Source organism: Podospora anserina, chromosome 5, assembly GCF_000226545.1.
Source record: "Podospora anserina S mat+ genomic DNA chromosome 5, supercontig 1".
In the NCBI taxonomy this organism is placed as follows: domain Eukaryota; kingdom Fungi; phylum Ascomycota; class Sordariomycetes; order Sordariales; family Podosporaceae; genus Podospora; species Podospora anserina.
The window spans coordinates 1,004,316-1,028,091 of NW_001914837.1; the positions used below are offsets into that span (position 1 = coordinate 1,004,316).

Below are 23,776 nucleotides of genomic sequence, written 5' to 3' on the forward strand. Positions count from 1 at the left end.
GCTAATAAGGAGCTTAATAAGAGACGGAAAGCTAAAAAAATCTATATGCGGCTTAGAGGGTTACTTAGTATATAAGAGGTATAAGATCTACTAAATTAAAAGGCTATAGGTAAGTAGGTAGCCTAGGAAATATAATAAAGTAGTGGTAATGCAGGGGGGTCTCGTACGAAGATTCGGTGCTGTGGCGTGTGCGGTAAGCCTAGCTATAATGCACGTACATGCCAGGAGGCTGCAGAATTATCTGATTCATCTATTTCTAGTTCAGTTATCGCTGTTTCCTAGTGTTGTGGTTGTGTAATTGAGGATAGCTGTGGTAGGGTGGTAGAAAGTACGGCGCTCGCTTATCTGCGGCGCTCGCTTGTCTGCGGCGCTCGCTTATCATGCACGTTAATATATTTTACCTTCCATTTCTTTTCTTTTCATCTAACAATTCCATCTTTTACCTATTACCTACACCTATACCCAGCCGTAGGCCCATATCAACAAGATTCTCGGAGACAAAAACTTCCACGTGGAAAACACACCATGCAACACAAAAGAATCCTTCAACCGCTGGTGCCTCCACATGGGCATCAGCATCACGCCGTTCGCCGGGAATGACAGGGAACTGCGTCGACGGGATGCTCTGTCATCTCGCCTCAGCGGCCGTGACATCAAGATTGAGACCCGGACTCCGGTCTGTGACATGTTTTCTGAGCGCTATCTCGGGGGCACAAATTGGAGGATCGATTGGACTCCCAGATAGATTGACGAGGTCATCGTTAAAAGCCAGTTTGACCTCGACCGGGCTGAAGAGATGGGAGCCATGATCGGGCGGGAGTTCGACGAGCCAAGACCAGCAAGAAAGCAAGTTCGGAAAAGGGCGACTGATGGAGGCATGTTGAACCCGGAGGCCCTGATTCAATCGCCGGCATACGCACTTCGTGCCGAGTCACTCGAGTTGGCCTTTCCCTGGTTGTTTCTCCAGCAGATGTGCTGGACACTTTTGTTGGAGGTGAATGCAGCCTGTGAAAATCTCCCACAAAAGGTCTGGGGCAGCAAGGTACACGAAACTGACTTCCCGTTGTTGGTTGGAAACATTTTCATGGCGGCGGAAGGCCTGGATGGGTCTTCTGACGGTGAGCCAAACATGGTGCCTATGAAGGCGGCTGCCATTTACTTTAATAAAATGTTGTCGGATACTCCCGATTTAATCATTGTAGGCCTGAAGAGGGAGTGGCGGATGCCCAGCAACTTTACCTTTGAAGGATCTGAAGAGATTCGGGCGGATACTGTTGGGCCTGACTATTGAAAGTCACTTTGCATCATGCTTGTTGGGCCTTCTCCAGACTGCGCGGATGGCCATTTGTGTTGACAGGTAATTTCGAAGACTGTTCCATATATACGGACGTGATGCTCTTGTATAGACACAGATTGCTTGAATTCAGATGTGCTTTCCTTGTTGATTTGAAACTAGGTACCATGTGTTGGACTCTGGAGTTGGCATTGAAACTTGAGAACAGCCTTGATAATCTATAACCATGTCAGTTTGCTGTTCAACGCCACAGAACCTGGCCCAACATCACTACACTTACCTTCCCACTCTCTGTATCGGCAATAGCTTTCTCGAAATCCTCAACAGGGTACACCTTGCTAATCTTGTCCACTGGAAACTTCCCCTCCTTATAGGCTTGTATCAACCGCGGAATGAACTGCCAGCCCCGACCTGTGTCAGCCTCTTCCTCTGATTCAACCTCATCTCATTAACTCACCTCAACAGGCCAAACCTCCCCCTCCACAACTCCAATCCACTTCTTACTCAACGCGAAGAACATCCCCACGTCCACCTCAATCTTCACCCCCGGCGCAGGGGCGCCCACACTCGCTGCTGTGCCGCCTTGCCCAAGACACTGAACCATATCCTGCACCACCTTCCCCACTCCCGTGGTATCAACCGCAAAGTCCGCCCCCTTTCCCCCAGTTATCTTCATCATCTCCCCCACCACATCTAGCGTTTCTTTTCCGTTGATCACCCACCTCGCTCCCATCTCCTTCGCCAGATCCAGCTTCTCTTGCACCAAATCCACCGCGATAACTGTCTCAACCTCCAAGATCAAAGCAGCGGCCATGAGAGCAGCAAACCCTACCCCTCCCATACCGAAAATAACCACTACATCCTCCTTTCTGGGTTTAAAGACATCCAGTATAGTCCCCGCACCAGTCTGATATCCACACCCCATCGGCGCCCAAATCCCCATTTCTTCTTCCGTCATCCCCTTGATAGGAACCACACTCAGCTCACTCACCACTGCGATCTTGGCAAACGACGACTGTCCAAAGAAATGTCCCGAAACCGGTGTCCCATCTTGCATTTGGTATGCCGTTGTCCCATCGTCGCGAACACACGACAGGTTAAGCGGTGGCATGAGCTTGCATTTTGTCGAGGGGGATTGCTCCAGGCAGTGGTGGCATTCATTGCAGGAGGTGAAGCTGAGGAGGACGTCATCTCCTATAGAAAGGGAACGGTTCTTGACCGCGGGACCGATGGCGAGGATGGTGCCTGTGCCTTCGTGGCCTGGGATGGAGGGGTAGGTTACTTTTGGGAGGGCGCCGTCGCGGAGGAGGAAGTCCTGGCGTTGTTGATTAGTGCTTGCGAGCAATGGGGGGACAGGGGAAGAGGGGTTACGGTGTGGCATAGGCCGGAGTATTTTATCTCAACTAGAAGTTCGTTTGGGCGGAGGTTTTGTATGAGGACGGGGGATATGGTGAAGGGTGAACCGGGGGATGGAACGAGGAGGGCGGTGGTTTCGATGGGGAAGGTTGGGCCTGTTTTCATTTTGAAGATTCTGGGAGGGTAATTATGTGGTTGTCGATCGTCGAAGGGTGAGGTCTGTTGAGAAAAGGGGAAGTCTGTGGTTTTCCTGTTAGTGAGGCCACTTGTAGGTTCGGGAAGGAGTATAAGATGCTGGGCGCCGGAAAACATAATCCCCACGGCCATTATTATCTCCGTGACCCCATACTCCAAGCTTGCCTCCAATCATACCTCACATTCGCCCCTCAGTGACCGATGAGGTTAGTGTTGGTTACCCCTCCACCCCTACCACAAAATAATTGAGACAGTAGACGAGGTTAACATACCTTGAAGGACAGTCCATAGGTCTTAAAGATAGTTAACAGGCCTTGCAAAATCGTTTAAAGGCCTATCAATTAACATTTGAGGCATAAGGTAGTTCACAGTATAGTATGGGTTAACTTACTTGTGTCAACTATTTTGTGGTGAGGATGCCCTCGTACAAATGGCAAGTCATGATTGTGGTAACCTTCGGTGTGGCTGAATGAAGGCGTAACCTAAACTTACCTACTCAAAGAATATGAGCAAATAGCGTAAACGCTTATCTCTCAACAACTAGTGACTCCGATCATGTGAATCACCCACCGGGCTGACCCGCAGGAAAGATAAATATCTCTCCCGACGCACATGCAACTGGGTAGACCACAACCATCATCACCAACTGCCACCCCATGGCGAATTATGACCGTCTGATATTTTATCTCTCTTTTTCTATCTATGCACAAAGTAAGTATTGTCATATATACATCCGAACAGACAACCTCGTACTTGCCAATGAGCAAAAGGCGCTCAATGTTCACCAGTCCCAGTGCTGTTCCCCCGTCTTGGTGGGACTTTCCCAATGGCTATTGTATCATGGGTACTTGTACACCCCCGCCTTCCTATCCACCGCCTTGGAGAAAATCCTCCCAAGCTCGCAGTCTCCTCTCTCCATGTTGACGTAAGTGGGAGCATAGATGCGCCACGACCTGGCAGTTCCAACAGCACCACCAGGCAGCGTAACCAAGCAAGCCATCCACCAGTGTGTCGTGGCATCCTCTCGGGTCCATGTGAACAGTCCGTTTTCGTAGACCTTGACGTTTTGACCGGCGAACTCCTTCCCAGGGATGGTGGCGTTCCAGAGCGAAGCGTTACCAGCGAGAGCTTCGGTATATCGTAGGATACCGTCGGTTGGGTTGATGTACCAGTACTGGTGGCCGGGAACGTCGGAAGCCTGTATCATTGTGTTAGAATCGTTACTCAGGTTGGAATATCAAGGAACAACAGACCATTTCCCCACCAGGAAGCAGCACCGTCGAGTTCTGGTAGGTCCCGCAGTTTGTGCCACCGGCCGCAGTGCAAGCATGGCACTCTCTAGCGTTGGCGCCCACAGCAAGGTATCTCCCGCAGGCCTTGACGTTCAGGTTCTGGAAAGTCTTGCGCACGCCTGAAAACGTAAGGGTGAAGGGGCTCGTCGCTTCAGGCAGATCCTTGATCGTTTCGTCTTCACATGAGTACTGCTCTGGCGAGTAGCAGCCCCCACCGCAGGGCTTGGTCGGCAAGCTGAACGTAATCGGGCAGAGTGTCTTATTGTCGTAGCAGGCGTACTCGGATGGGTAGTAGCTCGCTTGGCCACACTTTGCTTGCTCTTCACCAAGTACCGACGTGGCGAGGAGGCTGGTGGCAAGTGCCAGGACGGCCACGACGCGCTTGACGGCCATACTGACTGGCTTGGGTGTGACGGGAGGGAACAAGCGCTTGCGGTGGCAGGTTAAGCTCTGGGCAGTGGTGCTTGGCCATGACTTGATATACGTCTGGAGATCGTCGTGCAGGGAGTTATCTCCGTCATGTTTGCTGCCGGTTCCATATTGAACAATCTCGGCTGATGCAGGTCCAGACGGACCAACCGGGTCCGATGGTTCGGCGCGGACCGATTTGCGAGGTACTGGCGATGGATGGGCCCGACGGATAAATAGGGCTGATATAAACACACTTTGTGACGTTCCATGTCGACCCGCTCTCGGAACATGATGCGCTTACTGCCGACGATAATTTTATCTCGGACCTCTGGACTTGTTCAAGTGATGTTGAGGAAATGGAATGCGTCGAAGTGAGGCGTGGCTTGCTTCGCGGAATTTCGAATGAGCACCCATATACCTAGGTGCTACTGGGACGGGTGACAAACATGGAGATGGGCACTCGTGGGTCTATCCAATGCAATTTAAGCTTTCAGTACCAGCTTTACCTGTTCCTATCCCAGCTTTATCTTTTTCCTATCCCAGCAGTTGCAGTCGTGTAATTTAGCATCAAAGCCTTATAATTCAACCATCGCAAAGATTAGATCCAAGCATATTCTGCGCAAAATCGAAGCTCATTACATTGAAAATCTTCAGAACGATTGCGTGTACCGATACAACGCTGAGTAAGACAGAGGCAGCCAGTGCAGCTGAAGTTGATTCGGGAATCAGGAAGGTGGCATGATGAGGCAGTGAAGTCTGCCTGGTCAAAAAACCACAACTCGGGCAGGAAATAGTATTCTCAAGTTTCATCCATTGCCAAAATATTTTCAGATGTGCAATGCTTTTCACATTGAATTGTTTTGATGGAGCCTGACAAGCTTTGCCGTCGTTGCCAAAAGCTCGACCTTAACCCACTCTTTTCCCAAGAACCTTCCCATGGAGAAGTGGTCCCACTGGTCTTTGTGGGACAATATGTCTCTCGTGCCTGCGCATTGTGTCGACTTTTTGAAATTTACTGCGCTGGCGATGGCATGGGATCCGGCACCTTAATCTCTGCCTCCTGGAGATACGCCTCAAATTACGGCTGGAAGGAACCCGACGATGGCTTCGACTTCAGGATACTCGGCATCCTGCCTGAAGTCTCTAGCTACTCGCGTGACGAGGCGGCATTTCACAGAGCCCTGTTTCGACTGAGAGGATATATCGGAGAGCCTGTCACCAGTCCACCATCTTGGACAGATGGAACCATTGGGCCACGGTCCCTCGACCCGCGTGCCATCGACTACCCCCTCCTTCGCGCATGGCTCAATTATTGCAACCAAAAACATTGCAGAAAGACGGATTGCCAGCCTCTGAAAGTCGACAATCAGTGGCACTTTCGACTCATTGACTGCAAAACTCGCCTTGTCGTTGAAGCAGCGAGCCTCGGCACGCGATGTCCCCCCTTCTTGGCCCTCAGTTATGTCTGGGGTAAAGCCATACAACCACGTCAATTAGACTACACCCAGCCGCTACAAGACCTTCCTCTCACCATTGAAGATAGCCTCACTGTTACCGACAAGCTGGGTTTCCGATACTTATGGGTAGATCAATATTGCATTCGCCAACACGACGAAGGCGACAAGCATTCTCAGATTCGACTCATGGCAGAGATTTACGGATCAGCCCAAGCAACTATTGTGGCCGCAGTAGGATCGGATCCTACGTACGGCCTACCAGGTGTGAGCAAGACTCGACGATCGGCTCAACCACACGTCAAGCTTCGAAGCGGGTACTTAACCTGGTCTTATGGTTCAACCAAGGACGACATATCATCCTCTGCTTGGTCGACACGTGGTTGGACATACCAAGAAGGAGTGCTCTCATCTCGGCGGTTGGTGTTTACGGACAAGCAAGTGTATTTCCAATGCGGGCTCAGCTCGTTTTCGGAAGCGTTAAATATTCCCTTCGATCGAGTCGGATCGGCATCCAACGATGACATGTTTCCCCGTTTCCGAACCGCACCATATTCACTTGAGATTGGTGACCGGATATACGAATACACTCATCGGAAACTCGGCAACGAAGATGATATTCTCAATGCCTTCCAAGGAATACTTGGCCAATTCTCCAAGCTCAAGCCTCCCATACACAACATCTGGGGTATTCCAGTCTTGTGTAGCCCGAAAAATTGGACCCGATCCCCTAAGGGCTTCTTGGCTGGTCTCTGCTGGAGCCTGGGAGAGCCACCTGATGGGGAACCACCTGCCCGCCGCCATGGCTTCCCCTCGTGGTCGTGGGCCGGATGGAAAGGTGTAGCCATACTACATCCTCACAACGATGCAGTTCGCCCTGATAGTTTGATGGAGAATGACATTTATGTTGCTTTTGAGAGCCTTGATCGAACTCGCACGGAATGGTCCGAACTAGGCCCTTACCTTCAGACTGGTGCAAGGAGTGACCAGAGCCAGCTTCGGGTTTTGGCTCTTGATTGCCACGCTTTTCTATTTGAAAACCAGGTATTTGATGTCATTGGGTTGAAGATGATGGGCATCGAAAACACGGGGATTGATATGGGTGATTTATCGTCAGATATCGATCGTGTTGTGGTCAGCGCTGACCCACCTGGCCTCATACATTCCCTAGATAAAGCCATGAGGTGGACTGATCATAAATTTCGGCAACAGCTGCTTGTTGGGATACCGATCAAATTGCAAGCTACTTGGGAGGAAATGCCGCGGTTCTTTGTCCTGGTAATGCAGCAGAAGTCAGACTCGGACTTATACGAGCGTGTAGGACACTTTGAGTGGTCGGATCCCCGAAAGCTGTTCGATTTTGAGACCTTCTCAAGAAGTGTGGCGACAAGGCGGATGGTGTTGAGGATTGTATAATGCTACCATTCCATAATCCAAAGTGGCTCTGCTACCAAACTGCCCCATTCATTATCCTGCCCAGTGCGTTGGTGAGACCCAGACACATCGTTCTCTAACCAGAACAGAGAATAGAATCACTCAAATGACTAGACTCGTCCTGTAGCTTTGTGCCAAAACGTCTAGAAAGAGAGCCAGTTGTACCTACCAGACATGACGCATCCTGTCTTTGACAAGCATCATTAACAGAGGCTGAGCGGCAGTGGCAATTGGAAACGTTGGGGGCGATATCAGAAGATTATGAAGTCCCCTCAGTGCCTGGGCCGAGCGGGAGGGGTCAAGGTCCATCAGGGTCTAGATCGGCGAGTTTGGACCGACTGGGTTGTGAGAGGGTCGCAGGAGCATAATAAGTGACATGAAGTTGGCGATAAAAGCAGCTGTTCAATAACAAAGGTTAGGCACAAAAGAGATGTATTATCAGTCTGCTGTCTGTCTGTCTGTCCAACCCTTCTATGTTGCCTTGTCCCACTCATCCACCAAAAACAACCGAGGTATCACTGATGCAACGCGGCTAGAAACAAAAGAAACAAAGACCAAAGATACAATGATGAAAAACATGCCCAGAAAATATATGGCGGAAACCAATAGCATAAAACCCACGAATAAACGCCGATCCCATACTCTCCCACCAATCTCTGTATGCATCCTCACATGCTGGTATCACTAAACGGTTGTCGTCTCCCATATAAAGACAATAGAAAAGCAAAAACAACAAAAGAAAACAGGCGTCATCCCACATCAGCTCAGGCGGTGCTGTTGGGCTTCATAGCCTTCTGCACCTCCCCAGTCTGAGCAGCCATCTTTCCAAACTGCCACTCCGGCAGAGTGATGCCAGTCTGCTCGTTGATAGTCGTCATGAGAGGTGGCAGCATCTGGTAGATGTTGCGCATGGCCGCCGTGCCATTGGCAGCACCACCCTCACCACCAGCCTCAGCACCAGTGTTCCAGATGCTGATCTTGGGAGCCATGCCCCGGACAGCCTCAGCGTTAGCCTTGGCCAGCTCGACATAGGTACCCTTCTCAATCATCATGTACTGCAACAAGCCCTGAGGACCACCGAAAGCCTGGCTCATCTTGGCATACGCCTCCGCCATGGCCATCATACCCTCCGCAGTCTTGATGTCACCCGCAAGCCTACCCTCAGCCTGCTTCACCGCGGCATCAGTCCAAGCCTCGGCGTTCTGCCTCGTCTGGTACGCCGCCGCTTCAGTTTCAACCTTGACCTTGTAGGCGGCACCCTCAGCAAGCTGCTTCGCCTTCTCGAAGTTGGCCTTGGCGTCAGCCTCGATCTCGTACGCAGCAGCGTCGGCAGCCTGCTGCTTGGCCTCGCGCTCAATGGTGGCCTTGACGACCTCAGTCGCACGGAGACGCTGCAGCTCAGCCTCGGCGCGCTTGATCTCGACCTTGACCTTCAACTCCTCGTCCTGAGCCTCGACGCTGCGCTTGGCAGCCACGCGGGAGATCTCGACGTCGCGGTTGAGCTCGGCCTTGCGGGTGTCGAGGACGGCTTCGGCGGAGGCGCGCTCAATATCGCGCTGTGTCTTGGCAACAGCGGTCTCGGCTTGGATCTTGGAGATCTCGCGCTCTTGTTCACCCTTGCGCTTGGATTCACCGACGTTACCCTTGAGCTGGGCCTCGGCGACGTCGATACGGGCCTGGTTAGTAGCACCCTCGTGAGCCTTCCTGCTCAAACTCTCAAAGTAGATCGAGTTTGGCGCATCCTTCAGCTCCTTGACGTTGGCGTTGTAAATCTTGAGACCAAACTGGTCCAACTCACTCTTGATGTTGCGGAAAATCCTCCTCTTGAACACCTCTCTCTCGGTGAAGATCTCCTCCATCGTCATGCTGGACACCAGCACACGCGTCTCACCCTCGATAATACCCTTGACGATGTTCTCGAGGAAATCCTTGGTGCCGACCTTCTTGGCGCCAGAATCAGCCAGGAGCATGGCGTACTTCATGAGCGAGTCCCCTTGGTCCTCGCGACCGGCAACATGGCCGTGGTTGTCGTAGTCATAGACTCCGTCCTCATCGTCCTCGACGGGGGAGCCAGCGCTGCCGGCGCCGGAGACACCAAGAGGAGCAGGAAACTTGCCCTTCTTGTTAGCGCCGCGCTGGTTGACGTCGGGACCGACGGTGAAGACCACTGGGAGAAGGAACTGGAGTTTCTCCTTGGTCATGGCTTGAAGGTTCATGGCGTAGTCGTGGGGCTGCACGCTGAAGCGCATGCAGCGCTGGAAGGGCCATACCCAAGCGGCCTTGGTGATTTTTACTGGGGGTGCATGTTAGCGGCTGATCACCAAAACGCTTTAGTGGTCGAAAACAAACCATTCTTGACTCCCATGCCAGTGATGGCAAGGTACTCATCGGGAGCGGCAATTCTGTAGGAGGCCATCTTGACAGTGTTGGTGGTGAGATGGAGTGGTTAGATGATTGGGGAAAAAGTCGCGAAAAGTTAATGGCCTTCAGTCGGTTATGTATGTGTGCGCTCTCTGGGCTGAGAGCTAAGGTTTGCGAAGGATTGAGAATGAAGTAGTCACGCTGGTGGTGGATGGATCTTTGTTGCGCCACTGCCAACTGCTGTTGATGAATGACAACTGGCAAATCCACGTGGATAATATGGTGGATGATAATGAGGATATGGCTATGTTTGGAAATCGGGGTCAGCCTCTTCTTTAAGTACAACGATGCACGGCAGCAAACCAGTGAACCAGACATCTACGAGCGACTCGCCAAGTACACACAGCCTTGCCAATACCGCCTAACGCAGGGTTCTCATTCAATAACACTGTGGTTCCGCTGACACGGCTATGCTGTCGCCACAAAGAGATTAGCCCATTCTGCCTTGAACCTGTGGGTGTGGCTGTGTCACCGATAAGGGAAAAGGGTTTTCTTGCGGAATAATGCTCGGTGGCAAGAATCTTGTCTCGGTGGCACCAATGACAGACGGAAGATGGATGCTGTTGCGAGAATGTTTGGCTGCTGGCGGGTTCTGGAAGAATTCCAAGCGCTGTCTGTTACTCACTGGGGAAAATGAGGGGTGGCACCGGTGATCCTCCGGGAAGATGCACTGGAACATAGCGTTTCCGGGTCGCACCACTGCTGTTGCGGGAGAGCACAACGTGCTAGATTCTCGCTTCAGAATACCAAATGTCGTCTCGGTGTTTGAGCCCGTGGATCCTTTTTACTTGACAACAGCTCGACCGAGCATAGTTCAGGAACCGAATCGTCAATCTGGAGGCCCGATCTCTGACCGACCTGTCAGCCGCAACCGTCGGACATCAAACCACGATGCCCACGGATAGGTAACCCATCTACATGCCAAGCCCCGTCCCGCCTGTACCTAGTAGTTCGTGTTACGGAATACCTATTTGGCAGGTCCTTCTTCTCTTGGATCAACATCGCCCCAAGCAGGAGATAAACGTCAGTTGGGATATCATGTGAGAAGAAATGACAAGGTTACAGTCAGGCCGCAATTGAGCCCCGAGCCCCGAGATAGTTAACCCCGGCCCGCACACAAGATCCGCCGAGCCTGCAAGGCGCTACCTTAACCAACAATTCGGCAAGTTATAGCTTAGCCACACCCGTCTCCCCACACAGGCCGCCGTCATTGAATTTGGCGGGGTTACTTATCGCTATCACATTGCCCTCAAAGCCATCATCGCCAGGCACATTCTTGGACTGGAATCCGGCAGATTGTCAGCAAGGCTCAGCGACGCCTCGGTGAAAATTGCATCACAGACCACTGAAACGGGCGTTTTCGCACTGAATTCCGTTTGCACTCACGGTATCTTTTCTATCACAACTTGCAAAACCTCAGCGGTTAGGAGGCCCACGTTCCGCTGCGGGGATACGAGCTGCCGCATTTGACCTGACACAAATCACCTCACCTCCCCTGGGTGGCTGCGCATTGAACTTTTGAGAGCATTTCCTTCTCCATCGAACTCACTGTAACCCACCACTCAAACCGACACACGAATCATACTCTCGGACTTGACATGGGATTCAGCATTCAGCTCTGACAACACACGCAAAGATGTCCTACCTTGACGGCCTCGACGACGGCGACCTACCCCCAACCTACACCGAAGCCGTCACCACATCCCATACCGGCGGCAGCTTCACCAGCAGCCATGCCGGTCCCAGCTCCAGCACAGGCAACGATAGCGTCCTGCTACCATCCTCGCTAACAAACTCACTTACCTCTCCCCTGACCAACCATCTTCGAACCCTTCCAAGACGTCTCTATCAAGCCCAGCAGGCCCGCGCAACAGAGCAAGCCTCCCGCGAGCTAGACATCATCACCGCTCTGGTCCCTCACATCGAGCACTTCCTCTCCAATCTGGGAAACCACCCATCCCACGCCGCCGAGTTAGTCCTCGTGCCGGAAGCCGCCGTGCCGAAAGGATGGGTAATGACTGGCGCGGCGGAGCGGAGACGAGAAGGGGAAGTGGTCAAAATTGTCAAGGCCAATCTGGGGAAACTACTGAGTCAGCGCACCGGCTCAACAGCCACGACCCAATCTACAGGAAAAGGCGAGAAGTCATCCTACTCAAGAGAAGAAGACAATGACGACGGCGACAGTCCCAACGAAGACAAGCCCGAGTTTGACGAATGGGGTCGTTTCGAATGCGAGGACACAGACGGTATAGGGAGCAGTGACACTTCCCAGTGGCTGTGGTTCAAAGACGAGGGAATGGCGCGCAGACTGGCGACGTATTTGAGGCCAGAGCCGAATCTGGAGAGAAAGCATGTCCAGGCTACCGTGGTGGAGAAGAAGGCGGAGAAGGGTATTTGGAAGAGCTGGGGGTCGAAGAACAAGGAGAGGGTGGGGAGTAACCCGTCGAGTCCGATTACACCGGGGACGCCGGGGACGGGAGAGAATGAGGATGCTGTCAAGATGGCTGTTAGGGCGAGGGAGATTACGTTTAGGAAGGAGAATGACTTTGGGGTGTGGGAGAGTCGGACGGGGTTCGGGATTGTTTGTAATGTGAGGATTGCTGCGAGGTGATGGGGAGAGTGGCGTGTTGGGAAGGGCAGCTTTGGAGGTCATTTTGAAATGAAAGGGTGACCTTAGGGGCCACGTTTATGATTTTGTGTTCATAATTTGAATGGTTACACAGTCTGTATTTGTGGTTCATAGAGCATCCTGCAGGTGGTATTGTATGTTGTTGAGTCGTGGAGAATCTGCTAGAGATTCCCCTTTTGGACGGCTCAGCTTTCCCCGTTGAGTCACATCATTTGAATTGAAACGCAGGCAATCGACTTGCCATCATTTCCTGAAGCTATCACCCGTGAGCTGGTTTGAAGTTGTCTGCGGCTGAAGTTATCAATAAAACTCGAGGGCATCAACTTTTTGCAATGTCGAGGCAAGCCACATCTACACCCTCGAAAAATGAGCTTTAGAAGAGAAACTCGAGGCAATTATGCTCTAACTGCGTGGAAAAAATACCATGACCATATGGCATGCCACATCGCCTCCAGACAAGTAAATAGTAACGGATGTCAGCTCGGTGTATAGGAAGATGATGACCCAACAGCAACCACATGCGACCTCTTGCAGAGAATGATCATGTTATTGGGGTAGTGTAGGGAGGTAATATTGATGACGGCGATGTTGGCAGCCAGTACTGGCTCATTCGCTACCTGGTATCACCAACTTAAGAATATTGGAAACCCCAACTGGACAGGAATGACCGTATTTCTTCTTGGGAGTGAGGTTAAGCTATTTGTCTGGAGTGAGTTCCATAACTTATTGATGACGGGAGTGAGAAAGGTGGTGGTTCGGCTTCTTTACTGCATGTGCTATCTGTGCTACAAGCTGTTCGTTCAGTGGCCAGCTGAGGATCCGAAGCTCGGCTCTCTCTTGCTCTCACGCAGTTGGCCATTTGGTACCGGTGGGGCAGTTGTGACCAAGTGTGAGGTGTGCACAAAGTTATCATGCTAGTTGTTGACATTAGGTAGGTAGTCTATGGTGAAACTCCTCTCTACGCGGGTTGTTCATCCTTTGCGCTAACAGCTTCTGCAACATTCGGGGTTTCCATAGCCTCCAATATAGCCTTCCGCATCTCCGGTAACCATGGCTGAATCCCTTCCCGCGCCGTATTGCAAATCTCTCTTTGCACAACTCGTCCCACTCCCGCTCCCACCACTCCCTACTTCCTACTGGCCCTTGCCCAGTCCCATCGTATTTGTCCCAGTTCCGAATAAGAGAGGCGAAAAATTTGTCAGCCGACTCGTCTGGCGCCCTTTCACCCTTTCCAGAAACTTTATGAGTCCATGTAAGATTCCGGCGCCAAACCATAAGCTTATAAGGTTCGTAGATGCACTCTGTGTCCCCATGGTGGAAATCTCCCGGATTGGCTCGATGAACTTGTACATGGCCCAGCTAAGGTTGTCGCCATTCGTACCAATCATCTTCTGGAAGTCCAGTATCCTCCATACTGTTTCTTGAACGCCCTTCATTCTCGTGCCCAGATCGTGGGCAAGCCTCGTCGAACCTAGGCGCATGGCTATGAGTCTCCTCAAAGATCCAGAAGTTTCCGTTTGGCTTTGGTGGCAGTCCAGCGCTCACCAGAGTTGAAGCTTCTACTCCTTACCCTCATACAAATTATTCCGCTCGATAAGAGTAAGTGCTTCGTTAAGATGAGAAGTCAAAAGCCTGTTTTTCATCCTGAGCTTCCTTGAGGGTCCGAGCTTCTGTTTTTTTTTAAAAAAAAAATGACCAAAAAACCTGTTTATGGTTGAGACAGATGCCGTAGTTGTGAATTGAGGTCAACGAGTGACCAGGGGTTGAAAGATAAGCTTAATTGGCCCACTCTGGAACCGCAGCTCCACACAATCAAAAAGGCTTGCTAGCTGTATCTTATCGGTATCGATAAGCAATGTCGCAGTATCCGAACATCTCGCAATCCCAAAACCAAGACAGCACATATGTAACATACATAGTTTTATCGCCGCCCATACGCGGATCCTTTGCCCGGATTTCATACGCGTGTAGAGCGTACGAGGTCGCGAGGGCTACAGGCCAGCGAAGCGTGGAGGGTTTGGCAATTGCATGACGCGATCCACTCGAGTCTGGGATGGCGTTGGAAGAAAGCAGTCGTTTATGCACCTTGTGTCCGCACGTGGGTGGACGCGGGCATGTGGCATCTCGTGACTTCAGCTGAGGTGAAAATGGTGTGGTTCTGGATTTTTGTCGCACAACATTTTTTCCCAATCCAGCTGATGTCTCCCAATCCAAGGTGGTTCGACATCTGGAGTATCACGAGCGGTAATCTGATGTTGTGCTCAGCGAAATGGGCAGATGAATGGGAAATTTTTGAGATGGGAGATTCCCCCTGCCAAGACAAGATTCCCACCGCTCAGTTTCCGACCTTGCAAATTGTAGACGGATCCCTGCCCACAAGTGACCTTCCAGATGCGGAGAAGGGGCCAGACCAGACGGGGATTCGCGCCCGCCGACCGGGAGTGGGGTTGCAACAACAGCGACCAGCACCGCACAACAGATCCATCAGAAACAAAAATTGCAGGGCCTGTCCCAGCGTCCCCCCAGCATTCTCTCCTTCTATCGGTCCTGTCAGAGGCCGGCCGACCGTCACGGCGGATCTCTCTCCTGTCCATCGCCGGTCTTGGCGCCAAACAAACGTCAATCCCGCCGTTGGATAGTTGGCAGGTGGCACGCCCCTTTTCCTTTTCCTTTCCCCAATTCCCGACTCGTCTCGTCGTGCATGTGAGGTGTACGGTATGCGCCAACGGGAGCGGAACACTGTTTGGTGGTCCGGCACAGTGGTCTCCATACCATAAGCGAGGGCTCGCGTCGGTCTCGACCCTCCTGCTCCGCTCCTCTGTAGTTCATCGAGACGGGAGCTCTCTCTGCAGAGTGCCAGTGAGTGCCCAGCAGAGTGAAGGGTGTCGAGATGTTTGGTGCACTCTGCGCACTCTTGGGTAACTCGACCCACTCCCGTGGTTACACCATCCAAGCCATTCCAAGATTTGGCCCGGTTCGCTTGCGGGACAGAGGAGATGAGACCGCGCGGTGGTTGAGCTCAGCCCCAACGCCAAGTTGCCCCAAGCTGCCCACTTGGTTTTAGCTTCAGAGCTCCTCCCATCTTCAGGGTCCTGCCCCACGTGCAGTCTAGTTCCATGGATTCACCTCCCAAGACTTTGCCTTTCCCTGTTTCCCTCGTCTCTCTCTCGGCTCGTCATCCATCTCCCCTTTAGCCGCTCCTGGTGTTTAAGGAGTTGCTCCGTTATCTGGGATTCCACAAAAAGTCTCTCGTTGCACCCTGCTTTCTTGGGTTACTTCCCACCCGTTCGCTCTTTTTTCTGCCGTTCCAGGTTTCTCTCTTTTCTTATTTACACTTCCGCCAGCCAGTCATCGGCCAAACCTACTAGACAAGAAAGTCAACAAAGTCAACAAATACCCCGACCCTTTCAACATCCAACATAAACCCATCATATTACCTACAATACAGCACCCCGACAATACCATCATGTCGCGCGACAACGTCCTCTGCCCACGGGCGGTTCAGGACCTCATCGCCGACGGCCACATCATTGTCATCTACGACGAATATGTACTGAAGCTGGACTCGTGGCTGGAGAGGCATCCCGGTGGCAGTCTGGCCATTCTTCACATGGTTGGAAAGGATGCGACGGACGAGATCAATGCGTAAATATTGCCTGCTTCCGACTGGACAATGGATGCAGTTGAGTGCTGACACATTGGTGGGGCGTCTACGCAGGTACCACAAACCCCCAACATTAAAGACCATGAAGGCTTTCCGTATTGGTCGCAAGCCTCCCGGCATCTGGACGAACACAACACCACCAATTCGCGGTGGCGTCTACGTCAAGGAGCCCGAGGAGAAGCCCGCTGTCGAATCCACCATCCCCACCGACGTATCCGATGCCGAGGACTCTTCAGTTTTGGAGACGAGCATTAGTGATATCTCCGAGTCGCGAAGCACGGGCACAGCTCCTACTTCAGAGGATAGCTGCGGAGAGGACCCCGAGGAGACCACAATCGAGCGCATGGGCGAGACAGATGGCGAGACATTCAGATTCCGGTCTGCCAAGAAGATTTATGTTGGAAAGAAGGACCCTCTGGCATTTACCACCTGGGCCGAGAAGCAGGATGAGGCCCGCGACATCCTCGAGTATCCCTCTGTCGACCCAGCTGTGCAGCAAGACATTGTCAAGAAATACCGCGAGCTCCATGAAAAGGTTTACGAACTCAACCTCTACGAGTGCCCCTACATCGAGTATGGCAAGGAGATGTGCCGCTACACCACTCTGTTCGTCGCTTCCATGACCGCTCTCTATAATCAGTGGTACTTGACATCAGCTTTCTTCCTGGGCTTGTTCTGGCATCAGATCATGTTCGTTGCGCACGATGCCGGCCATCGCGCCATCACCGGAAACTTTGTTATCGACAGTCTAATTGGCATGTTCGTCGCCGACTTTTGCTGCGGTCTTTCGATTGGTTGGTGGAAGAGCAGTCACAACGTTCACCATCTCATCACCAACATGCCCGAGCACGATCCCGATATCCAGAACGTCCCTATCTTCGCCACCTCGCCCTCTTTCTTCCGGAGCCTTCACTCGACCTACTACGACTTCACCTTCATCTGGGACGCCGCTGCCAACTTCCTTGTACCCTTCCAAAAGTACACCTACTACCCTGTCATGGGCATCGCGCGCTTCAACCTCTACCTCCTCTCGTGGCTGCATGTCCTTTCTTCCAAGGCCTCGTCCCTCGGAAGCAGCAAGGCGTGGTGGATCCGCCCCGCTGAGATCGCCATGATGTCTTGCTACTGGTACATCTTTGGTTACCTCCTCCTCTGGTGCACCCTTCCCAGTTGGCCCGTCCGAATCGGATTCGTCCTTGTCTCGCACATCGTCACCATGCCCCTCCACGTCCAAATCACCCTCTCCCACTGGGCCATGTCCACCTCTGACCTCGGCGAATCCGAATCCTTCCCCCAGCGCCAGCTGCGCACCACCATGGATGTCGACTGCCCCGCCTGGCTCGACTTCATCCACGGCGGTCTCCAGTTCCAGGCCGTCCACCACCTCTTTCCCCGTGTACCCAGACATAACTTGCGCAAGGTCCAGACCCTGGTCAAGCAATTCTGCGCCGAGACGAACATCCCATATGTTCTTCTCAGCTTCGAGGATGGCAACAAGAAGGTCCTGAACAGGTTGCAGGAGGTGGGCGACCAGGTTGAGCATTTGATCAACTGCCAGAAGTATATGGCTGCTACCGGCGAGAGCGGTTTGCATTGATGGATATGACATGAACGGAGTTTTTGTTTTTCTTTTGACACGAAAAGTTGGGAATTTCTTTTATGATGGGTTTCATGGCGATGAATTTTTTCTTGTTTGAGCTAAGCTTTCTTTATTTCTGACGCTCAGATTTGCATGTTAGACTTGTTGGCGTGGGCGAGGGTAAAAAATGGGAAAAGAGAGCTTCCCAGGCCACCACGAAAGAAAACTTATATATATTTGTAGTAATACGTTTTGTACATATGATGGGCATTTTTGGGAAGGGACTAAATTAGACATTGACTGTCCGGGATAACCAGTAATGCTGTATTGTTCCTCATTGCTGGGTGATTATTTTTGCTATGTAGCTGGTACACACAAGTAACCAAGAACACAAGACCTCAAAAAGCTGTGGGACAACCCATATCAGCAAAACCCTACAAAATTGGCCCAGGCCAACATACCTACCTATACGAGGTCTGCTTGTTAACAGTAAACATCGGTAGCAATGACTGCGTTCATTCATATCTTTATACAACTCTCACCACAAGTACTATTTATCTATCAAGTAGATACCAGGTAGCACTCTATCTTACTACCACCCAATAGAGTCCAAAGCCAACACGACTAATAGAACTCTATCCTTTCCTACCAACTCTGATATGTTCTCGTCATATCAACTCCTCTCTCCAATTGCCGGAACCCAAAAGAATATCACTTGGTCAACACAACACCAGACATATTCTCCAGATCCGTCACCGGCTTCACCACCCCCGTCCCATCATGCCCTCTCTCCACTCTATCCCCCATCTCAACCCCATTTGCCCCCTCGCCACCAACAAAGGCATCCACAGCCCCCCTATACCGTCCCGAAAAATTCACCGCCAACGCATACGTCCAACTTGCCAAAAAGAAAACCATCGGCACCGCATGCCCAACGCCGTCCCCATCCTCCCCCCGTCACTATCCGCCACAGCAGCCAACAAAGGCGGCACCACCGCACCCCCGAAAACCCCAGTAATGATCCCCGCCCCTCGTTTGGTATGCCTCCCCAACCCCCTCATCCCCAAAGCCACAATCGTAGGAAACCAAATACTCTCAAAGAACAAAACAACAAACGACATACTCATCCCCACGTTTCCCCTCTGCGTGATCGCCGGAGCGGTCAAATCCCAACACCTGGTCACAAACCCCAAAAAGACTTTCCTCGCCTTCACACAAGTCATGATCCCCACCCCTGCAAACCTCCCAACAGCAAACGCGCCTTCAGCTCCGGCAAGAAGCCTCGCCGCGGTGGCCGAGTCGGTGTCTGGTCTTGTCTCGGTGACATAGTTGATGAAATAAGTGTCCCTATCAGCCCCTCTCCCGTCTCTTCAACATCAAACTCAACCTACCTCGCAACAGCAACCTGCGCCCCAGTATAACAAAACTCGGCAAACGCCGCATGAAAAAGCCTGTACTGCTTTCTGAAGGGCAACTCCTTTGCTACTGGCCCAATAGCATGTGGTTGCTCCTCAACATAAACTTGATACGCCTCCGTCCCCAACACCCTGCCCTTCTTCGCAGCCTCCTCCTCCTGCAGCGCCATGTCCGCGTCGGCCATCTCGGGTATCTCCGCCAGGATAAAAACACCCGCAAGGATGAAGACAAAGATGGCGATGGACATGTACACCCACTGGACATTCTGAAGCGCTTTCTCCTCGTTGTCGAAGCCGAAAAAGACGAATGAACCTAAAAGGGGGGCGACGATGCCGCCTATGCCGCTGAAGGCTTGGGCTAGGTTGATGCGCAGTTCGGCGTGTTTTGGGGGGCCACAGACTGGAGTGAGCGTGTTAGTAAAGGGTGGCTACCTTATGGGATCAAGGGGGAAAAGAGGTACCGGTTATGTAAGGGTCTGCGGCGGTCTCTAGGGAGCCGAGGCCGTTGCCGATGATGAAGATGAAGATGCAGAAGCCGGCCAAGGAGTGGGCGATTGTAGCGGGGATGCAAAGGAGGGCGCCGAGGCCATAGAGAAAGAGCCCCCAGATGAAGGTCGCGCGGTAGCCATAGTGGCGGAGGATCCAGGCTGCATGGCCGAGGGAGGCGATGGGGTAGGTTCTGTGTGGGTGGGTTTGGCATCTTAGTCAGCCCGGGATTCTTTTGATGGTTGACGAGAACTACAAACCCAAAGTAAGCCGCCTGCAACCCAGACGATCATGCTTTCTGTCGAAACGAGTGGGGTCAAGCGGTCGGATCACCTCTGCGTGTAACAATAGTTTGGCATGAATTTGTGTCTCGCCATCCATTCGATGATTGAGATTGCGAACCCGGTGAGCAGCGACATCTTTTAGTTGATTGAGATGGGGGTGTCTACTTTGTGTATACCGTCTATCTTACCCTGGTTCTGTTCTTCCACACCTTAACCGACTTTCTCTCTCCCTCACCGAGCCGATTCTTCATCCCCATCTTCCCCGTCTGGTTCAAACCTCATCACGATGGAGTAGATCGTTACTGCCACGGCATAACATCCAACGACTCCCACAGCCAACCACCCAACAACCGGCACATACGATGCAGCCGCCAACGCAATCATCAAAAAGGCCCCCATACACAGCACATCTAGCGTGTTCATCACCATATCCGCCCACCGGTAATAGAAGCTCGAGGGCGGAGGAGGTCCACCAACCTTCAGCTGATTGTAGAACGACTGATTGTAGGTAAATACACTCAGGCCCAGTGTGAGCGTGAAGAACAACCAGCTGACTGATATCAATAGTCGAACTGTTTCCAACGAAAACTTGAAGCCGTTGTGGCTGAGGTGTGCGGGGTCGGCGATAGGCGAGACAATCAAGGCAAAGGTGATCGGGCACCCAAGCGCCGAGATAGCCATGAGAGGCTTAAGGTATTCTTGGACGCAGACGAAGAAATCCGGGTTGGTGATGATGACGGAACTCCGACTGGACGGAGAACTTGAGGAGGCTCGAGCGGTGTGGGAAGAGTTGGTGGAGGCTCTTGAGGCCGGCCTATTAGAGGCTTGGCTACGGCGTCTTTCCATGGTAAGTGATGATGTCGAAGATTGAATGGACACGATTTGAGGTTAAGAAACAAGGAAGATCTTGAAAGAGCGATGTTCTGATACAAGTCACACAATCTGACGGCTGACATAATAGGACACCCGACAATTCGCAGCTCGGCATTTCTGTCTGCAGGCGACCCACGCAAGATGCCTGTCCAATAAGCGTCATCAAGTGGCTATCATCCCAACAATACCCCTCCCTCTGCCAACATGCAAGCGGGGTAAATATTTCAACTACATCTCTACTCAATTGACACCTCCTGGACATCCCCTGCGTTCAAGATGCGCCTGTTACACACCACTACATACGAGCTGGAAGAGTTTATCGGGGATACAATCCCCCCATATGCCATTTTATCCCACACCTGGGAAGGGAAGGAGGTCACACTTCGTGATATGCAAGAGCCTAATGCGTTCTACAATCTCAGCGACCCCCCTAATGCAGCCTAGAAGAAGATCGCAAACGCCTGCCAGGTAGCACGTCGGCGATTTTTCAAATACATTTGGATCGATACTTGCTGTATCGATAAGTCTAGCAGCGCCGAGCTTCAAGAGGCTATCAACTCCATGTTTCAGTGGTATGCCTATGCTGAGGTTTGCTTCGTCTCCTTGAGCGATCTTGAACCGCTATCATGTCCCTATCCAGAGGAAATCGACTTTAGGAATGATCCCGCCAGGGTGAGCCAAAGCCGTTGGTTTACAAGAGGCTGGACCTTGCAAGAGCTTCTGGCGCCAGCGAAAGTGGAGTTTTACGACAGGACTTGGTACTTTCGGTTTACTCGTGGGAGTCAAGCTGCAGACATTATGTCCAAGATCAAAATCAATGAGCATCTAGTAAGGAACCGGGGAAAACGGACGTCAAGGAACTGCATCACACTTTTCGGAAAGTGAGCGAAGCTCAGAGGATGTCGTGGGCGGCTGGGAGACAGACTACAAGAATCGAAGACCAAGCCTACTGCCTACTCGGAGAGTGAACGATGACTGCACATTATTCGCCTGGGGACTTGGTCTTCCTGCGATACCAATGTCGACGAATTTCAGAGGACAGGCAGGATTTTGGCTATACTACGACTCTCCTGTCGATGCTCCCGCGCGTAGCCCAGCAGACTTTCGGTCCCCGACAGGCTTATTAAGACCTTATAAAGGTGCCGAGAAATTCAGACGTCCGACCTTTTCTCCAAATCAGCAAGGCATGAGCATCAGCCTACCGCTGAAACAAGACCCAGTCTTTCACCATACGGGGTACGGAATTCATGGCATTGAGCCTCTCAGTGGGCACGGTATTATAGTTCCATTAACACGCAGGTCCTATTTTCAGCGGGAGCATGGCGATGATGACTTTTGCCATTCAAGCTGGTTGGGTCCAGTCAAAGTTCCGAGAAGCTCCATGGACGGCGCCAAATGGGCTTCAATCACCATCTGTTCCCCTTGGGTCGCTGCCAAATGGAGTTCTCCTGAGAGGGAACTCACTGAGTCGCCACTACCCATACCTACCATACGCATAGCTCTATCTATTTATCACGGTCTGTGTGGATGCCACAACGCTGATGACTTTGCTGTCAAGAAAATATATTCGGATGCTTTTCCATTTCCAGTCATGTTTAGGCCTCTTCAGACAGGGTTACCTCGCCCTATCTGGGACGCACTGGGGGGCGCCTTGTCGCACCTCGACAATGTTTCCGTCGGGTAGTGGTTGAATAAAATAATGAAATCCAACCTTCAAGGGACCACTCGAAGTTTGTGGTTGGGGTTTGACATCGGCTGTGCCAATTACCGAAGGCTGTTCTTGGTGAGGTTACGGGCCGGACAAAAGTTGATTCAAGGCATGATGATCTTCATCCCGGATTCGGTTCAAGGTCACCAATCTCTGCTCGGCTATCTTCAAAACGCAGTGCAAGGCAATCTGGCGGGGTACCAGTGGCTTAATGCCATTCCAGATCATCCATTCGGGGTTCAGCTTCTTACCTTTGCCGACGAAGGGAGGACCCAGCAAGTACTCGTACCCAAAAGAACCATTGTGGCAGTTCTATTGACCTCTGGGGCATCACATGACAGATATGTATGTGCTCAAAGGAGGAGTTTGGATCAAAAGTCTAGGTGGTGAAGAGATGTGTGGATACCGGACCCTTTTGTGGGTGTCGATGATCTTCAGGGGCTTCGTTGCCTGGGGTGATTAGTAGCTTCAGGAAGACTTGTCCACAACACAAAGACTCAATTGCAATATGATGGTGTGGACAGAAGACTTCTTGTATCCGTCAGCGGCAAAAAGCCTTAATATTTACGATGTCCGTTCGATTTTGTCAGCTTCACCGTGTCCTAACTTCGGTTCTGGAGTGTCGAAGGTGGCGTGCGTTCGCCGGGGGCGGGTACTGTGCCCGACAACAACACGCCACCCAATCAAAACATGGCACATGCCCCACTTCCCCGACCGCCTCGGCTCGTCCCGAGACCTGAGACATGCGGTGAGCTTCACAGCTTCCAGAACATCATCTCTGAAAATATCATCAGCTTACAAACACTTCTTGACTTTGTTCACACCAGCTTTTAGTTTTCACTTTTTACTAGTGCAAGGCAACGGCCACCCAACTCAGCAAATCCCACTTCAGCCCGGTTCGTTCATCGAACTTTCTTGCCACCACCATCTCATTTTTCATCCCCAAAAACATCTCACCGCACCAGCATCAACAACCGCACATTAATACCACCACCACCACAATGTCCACCTTCCTCTCCCTTCCCAATCCCCCCCTCCCACCCCCCCTCGCGGCCCTCTCCCGCGCCGCAACCCGTCAAGAACCTTCCTCAGGCCACAGCACCAACATCCGCCCCCTCCGCCACCGCCTCCCCTTATATATGGACCGTGCATGCAAACTCTGAGAATGCTAGCTGCTTCCCCCGTAGGCCACAGGACCGTCCTCCGTTCCTAGACTCGGGCCACATCCTCGCCAATCCATTCCCGATTCTCCGCCACTTCTCCCATACATCAGATGAATCC

The 23,776-nt window shown here is 52.0% G+C and overlaps 9 protein-coding genes across 9 annotated transcripts; 5 read left to right on the forward strand and 4 right to left on the reverse strand.

The window, feature by feature from the left end:
• Positions 1-796: 796 nt before the first annotated feature.
• Positions 797-1,291, forward strand: PODANS_5_260 (uncharacterized protein; the record flags this gene model as incomplete). Its single annotated transcript, XM_001904286.1, has 1 exon — positions 797-1,291. One exon carries the CDS (start codon positions 797-799, stop codon positions 1,289-1,291), a length of 495 nt encoding a protein of 164 aa, XP_001904321.1.
• A 244-nt stretch (positions 1,292-1,535) lies between these two features.
• Positions 1,536-2,815, reverse strand: PODANS_5_250 (uncharacterized protein; the record flags this gene model as incomplete). The annotated part of the gene is made up of 3 exons (XM_001904287.1): positions 1,536-1,723; positions 1,799-2,609; positions 2,666-2,815. 3 exons carry the CDS (start codon positions 2,813-2,815, stop codon positions 1,536-1,538), a joined length of 1,149 nt encoding a protein of 382 aa, XP_001904322.1.
• Positions 2,816-3,683: 868 nt separating this feature from the next.
• Positions 3,684-4,530, reverse strand: PODANS_5_245 (uncharacterized protein; the record flags this gene model as incomplete). The annotated part of the gene is made up of 2 exons (XM_001904288.1): positions 3,684-4,043; positions 4,099-4,530. 2 exons carry the CDS (start codon positions 4,528-4,530, stop codon positions 3,684-3,686), a joined length of 792 nt encoding a protein of 263 aa, XP_001904323.1.
• Positions 4,531-5,411: 881 nt separating this feature from the next.
• Positions 5,412-7,418, forward strand: PODANS_5_240 (uncharacterized protein; the record flags this gene model as incomplete). Its single annotated transcript, XM_001904289.1, has 1 exon — positions 5,412-7,418. One exon carries the CDS (start codon positions 5,412-5,414, stop codon positions 7,416-7,418), a length of 2,007 nt encoding a protein of 668 aa, XP_001904324.1.
• Positions 7,419-8,200: 782 nt separating this feature from the next.
• Positions 8,201-9,852, reverse strand: PODANS_5_230 (uncharacterized protein; the record flags this gene model as incomplete). Its single annotated transcript, XM_001904290.1, has 2 exons — positions 8,201-9,729; positions 9,786-9,852. 2 exons carry the CDS (start codon positions 9,850-9,852, stop codon positions 8,201-8,203), a joined length of 1,596 nt encoding a protein of 531 aa, XP_001904325.1.
• Positions 9,853-11,493: 1,641 nt separating this feature from the next.
• On the forward strand, positions 11,494-12,468 carry PODANS_5_220 (uncharacterized protein; the record flags this gene model as incomplete). Its single annotated transcript, XM_001904291.1, has 1 exon — positions 11,494-12,468. The coding sequence occupies one exon, from the start codon at positions 11,494-11,496 to the stop codon at positions 12,466-12,468; it is 975 nt and encodes a 324-aa protein (XP_001904326.1).
• A 3,484-nt stretch (positions 12,469-15,952) lies between these two features.
• Positions 15,953-17,747, forward strand: PODANS_5_210 (uncharacterized protein; the record flags this gene model as incomplete). The annotated part of the gene is made up of 2 exons (XM_001904292.1): positions 15,953-16,131; positions 16,205-17,747. 2 exons carry the CDS (start codon positions 15,953-15,955, stop codon positions 17,745-17,747), a joined length of 1,722 nt encoding a protein of 573 aa, XP_001904327.1.
• An 857-nt stretch (positions 17,748-18,604) lies between these two features.
• Positions 18,605-19,849, reverse strand: PODANS_5_200 (uncharacterized protein; the record flags this gene model as incomplete). The annotated part of the gene is made up of 3 exons (XM_001904293.1): positions 18,605-19,040; positions 19,121-19,544; positions 19,606-19,849. Coding segments are annotated over 3 exons (1,104 nt in total), but the record flags the coding sequence as incomplete, so codon positions are not given.
• A 1,214-nt stretch (positions 19,850-21,063) lies between these two features.
• On the forward strand, positions 21,064-21,755 carry PODANS_5_190 (uncharacterized protein; the record flags this gene model as incomplete). Its single annotated transcript, XM_001904294.1, has 3 exons — positions 21,064-21,162; positions 21,232-21,615; positions 21,684-21,755. 3 exons carry the CDS (start codon positions 21,064-21,066, stop codon positions 21,753-21,755), a joined length of 555 nt encoding a protein of 184 aa, XP_001904329.1.
• Between the last annotated feature and the right edge of the window lie 2,021 nt (positions 21,756-23,776).